At 45.2% G+C, this 8,808-nt stretch overlaps 2 protein-coding genes across 2 annotated transcripts; one reads left to right on the forward strand and one right to left on the reverse strand.

The window, feature by feature from the left end:
- The first annotated feature begins 5,537 nt into the window (after positions 1 to 5,537).
- LOC125308686 (putative nuclease HARBI1) lies at positions 5,538 to 7,283 on the forward strand. The gene is made up of 2 exons (XM_048265252.1): positions 5,538 to 6,491; positions 6,623 to 7,283. The coding sequence occupies exons 1-2, from the start codon at positions 5,657 to 5,659 to the stop codon at positions 7,123 to 7,125; spliced, it is 1,338 nt and encodes a 445-aa protein (XP_048121209.1). The 5' UTR covers positions 5,538 to 5,656; the 3' UTR covers positions 7,126 to 7,283.
- Positions 7,271 to 8,230, reverse strand: LOC125308698. The gene is made up of 2 exons (XM_048265266.1): positions 7,874 to 8,230; positions 7,271 to 7,586 (listed from the first exon to the last, which is right to left on the reverse strand). Exons 1-2 carry the CDS (start codon positions 8,192 to 8,194, stop codon positions 7,296 to 7,298), a joined length of 612 nt encoding a protein of 203 aa, XP_048121223.1. The 5' UTR covers positions 8,195 to 8,230; the 3' UTR covers positions 7,271 to 7,295.
- Between the last annotated feature and the right edge of the window lie 578 nt (positions 8,231 to 8,808).

Raw genomic sequence — 8,808 nt, forward strand, 5'->3', positions numbered from 1 at the left:
CATAAACTCTAATGACTGAGTCCATTGTATCCAGTCTTTTTTTTTGCTTGTTTGTTTTTTGTATCAATTGATTGATTAATTGTTTACCAGTTGGTTGTTTTCCATAAAAGACTATATCTAAAAACTGGTTCTCATGAGAAATGTGTTATTTGGTGTGAAATTGTAGTAGTCTGAACATCCTTACATACTTAGATACTGATGTGAAATCTAGTAGGCCTGCGTTGTTTGCCCTGAGATTTTGCGCTCCAGTAAAAAAGCGGAGTGACCAGACCTGTTTGTCAGGTAAGTGGAAGGGTTTTAAGTGCCTGCAGGGCGCACACCTCTTTACCGCTGTGTTATTCAACTGTGATCCTTTACTCAGGTGCAATGCGATGCCCCATTCAGAGATTTGTCTGCCAAGTGACATTATGCAGACATAAAGATCTTGCACACACACACACACACACACACACACACACACACACACACACACACACACATATCAATCAGACAGACACATGACTGCTTAGGATAACAAAGGCTGCATATGTTGAATAGGTTTCCATGACAATGAAAGCATTCCAGGTGATCTGAGGAGAGCCATTGTCTGGCTACAAAGATCCATCATAATATGCATGCAAAGAACACAAGTGGGCACTAGGTGTCCTGACAGGACTATTCCTCCTTAGTGTGGAAACGATGTCTCGCCATAAGAAAATTCAGATCAGTCCCTTAATGTGACTGATATTCTGGCAGAAAGGTCTGAAGAGCAAACTTCCGCCATGTAATATCTTGAATGATTTGGCACTTGCACACTTGTGCTCCTACTGGTCAAGTATTGGAGCAAAATGCCAACATCAAAGTTTTGATTCTGTCAGACTTACAACAGACCCATCCCTTAACTGTGCTGTGAGCGCTTGCTGGGGTAAATGAATGCTAAATGTAGAACATTCGTCAGTGAAGTGAAGTTGCAATCATGCAGTGTTTCCCCTGGTGATTTTCCGTACGGCTGCGTTCCCATGTTGGCTGGAGAGTAGAGGGTCTGATTAAGGCTCATAGTAGCAGAAGGTGCGCGCACATCCAACTTACAGGTGCGGGGTAAAGTAGATCCGTGAGATAAAGAAAAAAGTAACCGCACACTGTTGCTGCTGCTCACAAAGTGATTTTGTTCCACAACGTTTTGACCAATGTTGGTCTTTGAAGACCACAGTGTGCGGGCACTTTTTTCTGATTAAGGGCTAACCATCTAAAAAGACGGCTCTTGCGTTTACCTGGAGGTGTGTGTGCAGCATGGCCCATCTCTGTGGTCAGCCATCTCCACCGTCTTTCTTCCAGGTGCTGCAACACAATACACTCAAGTCGCTCTTTCACGGGGGACATGGGGGTGGATGCTGGGCGATCACATACATTATCACCCACCAGTCCACTGCCAGGTCACCTCAACATACACAGATGGCTTTACACTGGGAGAGCTGTAATCAAGGGTCCAGCCAGCAGCTATGGGAGCAGGTCGGCCCGTGTCCAGGGTCAGTTTGTGTCGATGGCAGTATGGTTATGGTTGTGGTTATGGGATTTGGCCGACGCTTTTGTCCAAAGCGACATACAAGTACAAAACAGTATAATACTTACATTTAACGGGGAACAATTCAAAAATGTCAATACAATCAATAGCCTAATGAATAAACAATAAACAATGAAAATAGCAACAATGTCCATTCAATCAAATATAATAACAATAGCATGGTAAGACTACATACAAAGAGAATATCAATAATAAACAACAATGTCAAATTATAGTAATCAACAGCCTAATGAAAATAAACAATACTATACAAACTATAACGCATAAGAAGCGCTTAATATGAAGTGCTTAATAAACTGTATGTTAAAGTGTATGTTGAACAGATATGCCTTTAGACCCAAACCTATCACAGGAACAGAGAGCACTGGGCAACATGGAACCACTGGGGGAAAGAGTCTTGAACTTGTGCAGTAGCAGCACTCGCTGGTAGGCTACATACTTTATTGGACTTTTCCTATGACAAAAGAACTTCCGTTAAAACACATTAATGAGCAACGTAATCTTAATAAATAAAGTTACTCCCTAAGGTGCCAGGGGTCATAGTACTGATGCATGAGACATTAGTCTCTCTCTTGTTTCCTTCAGGTGGCTTCAGCTTGAGAAAAACATGATCAAATAATTGTGTGGGCAAGGTGGGAGTGTGGCCTCCCACACAGCACTGCACTGCACAGGCTCACAAACGAGTGGTTTGGGGTGTGTCTCAGGTGATTAGCAACACTGATATTAATAGGAACTCTATGGGTACCTGACACGGGTATTATTCTCTCTACAATGGCATTAGGCATTGTGTCTGATGAGGATTGTTCACTCTTAAAACGAATGTGTTGAAAACAACACAACATGCGTTGTTTTTAACACATCTCTATGTCCAGATAGGGACAACACAGTTTGTGTTGTTTCCTTTTTTATTTGTTACACAGTAATGTGTTGAAAATAACACAACTTGCGTCGAAAACAACACAACTTGTGTTGTTTTTTTAACACATCGCTGTGTCCAGATAGGGACAACACATTTGTTTTTAGAGTGTTGTTTTGCTCCCTCTGTTTCTGACACGGGGTGCAGTGAGCAAAGTTAATTCCAAACCACTGTTTATCGCCATAAACAAAAGACAATGGGCCAACAAAAGCACCCACGCCCCTAAAGCACTCAGGCGCCGCAGCCAAGGCAAACATGGAGGTCCTCACAGTAACTTGGAGACCACACATTAGACGCCCTGCAATAAATTCCACAACTCCTTAGTCAATATCCCCTATTCTATAACCTCCCATAAGTAAACCAGGTAATGCACCTGACACAAAAGACTGAGAAGCAATAGTTGAATTGTAATGACAGTTTGTGATTCATTCCAGCACATGTTTGATTATGCACTACTGATCAACAAGAATATCAATAAAAAACTATTCAACAACGCATAGTGGAGAAAAGAAGTCATACGTTAACTACAGCCTAATAAGTCATGACTAGTTTGCTTAGGCCTTCAAGCTACACTGAACAAAAGAAAGGAATTTCATACAAGTGATGTTCTAGAATGTTCATTTGATTTTGTGCTCCCTGTGGCCAGATATCTCAAAATTGAAGATCATTTTAATGTTAATTTATTGTTCTATTTGTATAAGGGTTTCTGCTCCTCAACATCACAACAATAATACAAACAATAATAAATAGCATGCTGAGTCCCAAAGTGAGTCAGCAAAAGACTAGGGAGAGAGTGCATGTGTGTGAGAGAGAGAGAGAGAGAGAGAGAGAGAGAGAGAGAGAGAAACAAAAATAGTGTTTGTGTGTTTGTGAATGGTGTGTGAGTGTGTGTGAGTCAGAACGAAAGAGAAACAGAGTGTGTGTGCGTATGTATGTTTGCAGTCATAGACAGACAGGCAACAGGCCCTCATTGTCCATTGAAACTCACAACCATCAGATTCTGAGACTCATACATTTGACGAAAGTGATGTCCTGGACTGGTCAGAAGTGATTTCCTGTACTAGTCAGAAGTGATTTCCTGGTGTGGTCATCCATCTGGTGCTTTGCTAAGGCCAAATGAAATATCTCATGCAACCTTTTAAGTGGTTCAGTGTAATTAGTGATGAGAATGTAAACAGTGGTAATTGTGGAGGAGAGAGTAATTAGTGTTTGGCATGAGGGACTCTGCGGCACCTTGGGGCTTAGTAGGTCAAAGTGTTTCTGCCTCCCAATCCTACTCCTCCCCTTCACTCAGTTAACTACAGCAATGAGATGGAAAAGAGACCTACGGAAGTGAAGGTAGAGAGAGAGGGAGGGAGAGAGAGAGGGATGTAGAGTGTGAGACAGAACGAGAGAGGAGTGAAAGAGTGTTAGGGAGGGGAGGGAGGGGTTAAGGAACAAAGGCATAGGACCCCCACACACACACACACACACACACAAAAGGCCTCTGCTTTGTATCCCCCTGTTTATAAAGGGACCCACTGGTCACTTTCCCAAGTGGATCTGGTTTCTGCTGCCTGAGGCAGATCAGATTCCCAAAAACCTGATCCAACCCTCCTTTCCGCCACGCTGGAAACGCTCAGATCCTGAATCAACACTGCCGACTGCCACCCGGATCTGGCCCGTATGTGGCGCTCATCCACACAAGCCCTGGGCCATGCAGGTAGCCACGTCTGAGTGACTGAGAGCACACAAGCCCTGGGCCCGGATCTGGCCCAGATGCGGCACTCATCCACACAAGCCCTGGGCCATGCAGGTAGCCACGTCTGAGTGACCGAGAGCACACAAACCCTAGGCCAGGTAGCCACGTCTGAGTGACCGAGAGCACACAAGCCCTGGGCCAGGTAGCCACGTCTGAGTGACTGAGAGCACACAAGCCCTGGGCCATGCAGGTAGCGACGTCTGAGTGACCGAGAGTGAGCAGTTTCTTGGCAAAGACGAGCCACCACTACACACTTTCCTGCCTTGTCCTTGTTCACCCTTTTAAAACTCCCTCGACGTACCTGTGAGACCTCCCCACACCTCAGAGTTAAGATGGAGGACACTCCGACCATGGACGGATTATGAACTTTCGGGCCCCTGGGCCCAGTTGTATCAAGGGCCCCCCACTAATTGCCACATATGTGGTAAGGGGGGTTTGGGGGTCCTCCCCCAGAAATGTTTTAATTTGTATGATGTGATTTCCTGTCTTCTGGTGCATTTTGGGGATGGCCAATACTAATTTCAGTCAGATTCATAGCCTACATTCTGATTTGTTGATATTGAGGCAATGATTCCATGCAAAGGCTTGGGCTTCAGGGCCCCTGGGCCCGGTAGGCCCTGTGCAGTAATCCATCCCTGACTCCGACATGCTCTGAATCCGCTCATGACTAGGAGACTATCAAATGTAGTGGTGCACAATCAGGCACACTAGGGCAATTCCACGGAAAATGGACTTTTCGTCACATCCATAACGCCAGGGAAAAGCCTTGGCATTTGTATGATGTGAATGATAACATTCATTTTTTGTGCATTCTTTAGCCAAAAATAGCAAATGCTCAAATTTCATGTAATCATTCACATCATACCATACCATCACATTTTATTGCCGTTGGTTGGATTGGATGTTACAAAAAATGTAATTTGTCATGGAATTGCCCACTAACTCATAACTGTAACACTATTGTGTCAGCCAGAGACATTTCTTACACCGGTGTGGCCTTTTGCTTGCAGTACAGGTGTATCTGTATGCATAGATATCACTTCAGAGATTTCTTTAGTTGCAAACATAGTTACTCAAACACAATGGTTAATAATAATCAGAACAGATCTGTTTGATAGCAGGAACTTACAGCTGCTCCCACAACACAGGCTACCCTACCTGTGTAATTACAAAAAGGACAGCCATGGCTCGGAGTTGTCTTAATGCCCAGCGCCCCCTGCTGGACAACAGAAGTGGGATTTCTATTTGTACTCAGTAGGCTTGCGTAGCCTACGCAAGGGGCTTACGTCGTTGTGAGTAGCTCTCTAGTCGTCGGAGAAGGAGCTGATGTGGCCGTGTATCTACGTCGACCTAAAATACTATGCCAAAACACTAGCTGGCGGTGGCGTGTCTTTGACACTGTTTTGAACTTGTGTTTCTTCTTCGTGCATTTCAAACGATGGCAACTGAAACGGAGCGGCATATGTTGGAGTTGGAGCTATTAAATGTTGAAGAACAGCTACTCTTACTGAAATTACTGCAACGCAAAAAAGAGAAAAGACGTCGCAGATGGTGTGTACAACCACAGAACCGACTGAGACCGGAAGAGGGTGAATTTTCTGTGGTTGTCCGGTCACTGAGAGACATGGACGAAGAAATGCATTTCAAGTATTTTCGGATGTCTGCATTTAGGTTCGACGATTTGGTTCGTCGCCTGCAACCATATATCTCACATCAATCAACGCACAGTATGCCAATAGACATTACTCAGAGACTGGCAATCACGCTTCGCGTTTTAGCTTCAGGTGGAAGTCAACATGCTGTAGCAGCAAGCTACAAACTGGCTGCAAGCACCCTGTCCTTCATAGTTTCGGAGGTCTGTAAAGCTTTATGGAAAGCACTACAGCCAGAATTTCTTCCCTGTCCTTCAGCTGCACAATGGAAAGGCATTGCAGCTGATTTTTGGCGAATATGGAATTTTCCGAATTGTGCCGGTAGCATAGATGGGAAACACGTGAATATCAAGGCACCACAGCGCATCGGGAACAGCAATTTTGTCCTGATGGCTATGTGTGATGCCAGATATCGCTTTACCATGGTGGATATAGGGGAACACGAACGGGAAAGTGATGGGGGCATTTTCAGTGACAGCCGTTTAGGTTCCAGGCTGCTTGAGCACAAACTGAACCTGCCCCCACCAGCCAATCTTCAAGGAACAGAAGTCAGAATCCCGCATGTAGTCGTTGGTAATGCTGCGTTCCCCCTACATGACAACCTCATGGGTCCCATTCAAGGTAGGCCCGTCACAGAGAGCACATTTCAATAAAAAGTAGCCTATGTTGTGTATTTAGCATAGTGTCCCATGTTCCCAGGTAGTCACATAAGTAACCGATGGTTTATCATTGATGCCCTTTCTGACATGTAGGGACAAGGCTGTCTAGGGAAAAGCAGATCTACAACTACCGCCACTCCAGAGCCTACCAGGTGATCGACAACACATTTGGCATTTTGGTCGCGCGGTGGAGAATCCTCGGTCGACCACTAGAATTTCTGCCTGACAAAGCAGTGAACGTGGTTAAAGCGTGTATCGCGCTACATAACTTCCTTGCCTACAATGATGAAGTTAGCACACCTGTGAGCAAGTACATCCCTGAGGATTTTGCAGACTCGGACACTACTGGGTCGCCTCAGCCAGGTGATTGGCGAGGAATCGTAGCCGAGGACACGAATCTTTTGGAACCACTAGACCCTGAATACCTTTCAAGGTCTCGGCCCACCAAGACTGCCATTGGTATCAGAAACGATCTGATGGCGTTCTTTCTGTCATCCCATGGGCGCTTGCCATGGCAGGACAACTGCGTGCCTTGGTCAACTTGGTTAGGAAGTTATACTGGTTCAAAATCGGAAGTAGTTGTAAGCCTGCATTGATGTTAAAGTTCTGTTACAAAATCAAGTTGTCATATGCGGTAATTTGTGCACAGTAACCTAGGCTACGAAGTGCAACGCTGTAAAACTCTGAATTACTGTATATGCCCAGAATGTTGTGGGTAATAAAAAGCAAAGTGACAAAACATTTAAAAAATGTTTTACATGCAATTTTATTTGTTCTGCTGCTGCCTCTCAAACAATAGTTTGTGGACATCAAACATTGCCTGTGCCCGGTGCTCCTCGGGAATCCTCCGCAGCATGTCTGCTACAGATTGCCCAAACCTGGAGGGCTCATCGTTGTCCTGTATAAGTTTCTGTTGCAGTTCCATTCTGCGCTCCTCTAACTGGGCAACCTGTCTCTGAATCCCCCGGTCGTCCAGCTCTTTTCTTTTCCTTTTCTGTACCATCTTCGATTTGGGGGACAGGTGAGATGGGTTGATGGGCGGGGACGGCAGGGAGTGCTGGTGATGGGAAAAGTTTACGTTAGTCTTTGTAATTACACACACAGCCTACAGGTAGCCTGAGCGACTCGGATCGGCAGAGCTATGGAAACGGAAAGAGCATATAACGAGCTTGTATTGTCGGGTGGTTATTGTGTTTCATGTGTGTTTCACGAGCAAGCCATATCTCGGCTTGTGTTCCATAGAGGCATGTTTGCGGAAATCCGTGTACGGCGTCTGCAACTTTGCCATGGCTTGCTAGCTCCTATAACTAGCATAAATATAGCAAAACAACATTTTGTAATTACCTCGTTGTCGTCGTCGCAATTTGACTCTATGTCCCGGTGCTTTACATAGGGTGCCAGCCAGGAGAGACACAAATAAAACGCCGGCACTTTTTTCCTGCCTATGTCCCCGTTCGTTGCGTGTCTTTTTCGGAGGCGAACGTACTTGTCCCTTAAGTTCTTCCATCTCTTTGTACATTCCGTGACGCTCAAGCCGACGATTTCCGAGATCTCGCACCATGCATCAGCTACCATCTGCGAGTCTTTGTAATCTGGCGAAGAAGAGTCGTATAAATGTTCATATTTACGGATTTCTTCAACTAACCTCTCTTCGATATCGTGCATGTTTGTTCAATTGTATTCGAAAATGGCGGACCAGGCCGATTTATGCTTCTGCGTAGTACTTACGCCGTAGGCGTAACATACATACGTAATACGTAAACTCTAGGAAGGAAATACGCCGTATCCTACGCAAGTGGTCTACGCCGTTGTGGGTTTTTAAAGTTTGTCATAATTGCAACACTTGTAGGATATGCGTGATTGCATTACTTTCACATAGCATAGTTTAAAACAAACTGTGGCCCACCAACGTGCTTTATTAAATTAAAAGTAATTTACACCTTCATGTATTCTGCAGTAGTTTTACTAATGTTGGGCAGGTTGATCGGACACCACAATGTCAGGGCTCTCACCTTTGAAGTGTGTGCGTCCGCGCAATCGTGGCGAAAAGAGTGTGGGGGCCAGGGCCGAGCCGACGCTTTTTACGGTCTATGGCCGGCGCTGAGTGCGGCGAGATGGCATAATTATGGCTTCTGCGAAAACGCGTGCATGCTAGAAATAGGACCGACGCCTATTTTCCACGTGACACGCAAGTGTGTTGGAAGCGTTTGCATTCAAAAGACAAAGTGAAGAGATGTTTTAATAGGCAGAGGGGCCGCCGCAGCGCAGCGTCAGACACG

Source organism: Alosa alosa, chromosome 15, assembly GCF_017589495.1.
Source record: "Alosa alosa isolate M-15738 ecotype Scorff River chromosome 15, AALO_Geno_1.1, whole genome shotgun sequence".
Lineage (NCBI taxonomy): Eukaryota > Metazoa > Chordata > Actinopteri > Clupeiformes > Clupeidae > Alosa > Alosa alosa.

Excerpts from the sequence above, each read along its gene's own strand:
- LOC125308686 (XM_048265252.1), top strand. The coding sequence starts at position 5,657 with ATGGCAACTGAAACGGAGCGGCATATGTTGGAGTTGGAGCTATTAAAT. Across the intron at positions 6,492-6,622 it reads CCTCATGGGTCCCATTCAAG|GGACAAGGCTGTCTAGGGAA; the intron begins GTAGGCCCGTCA and ends TCTGACATGTAG.
- LOC125308698 (XM_048265266.1), bottom strand. The coding sequence starts at position 8,194 with ATGCACGATATCGAAGAGAGGTTAGTTGAAGAAATCCGTAAATATGAA. Across the intron at positions 7,587-7,873 it reads ATTGCGACGACGACAACGAG|CACTCCCTGCCGTCCCCGCC; the intron begins GTAATTACAAAA and ends TCCCATCACCAG.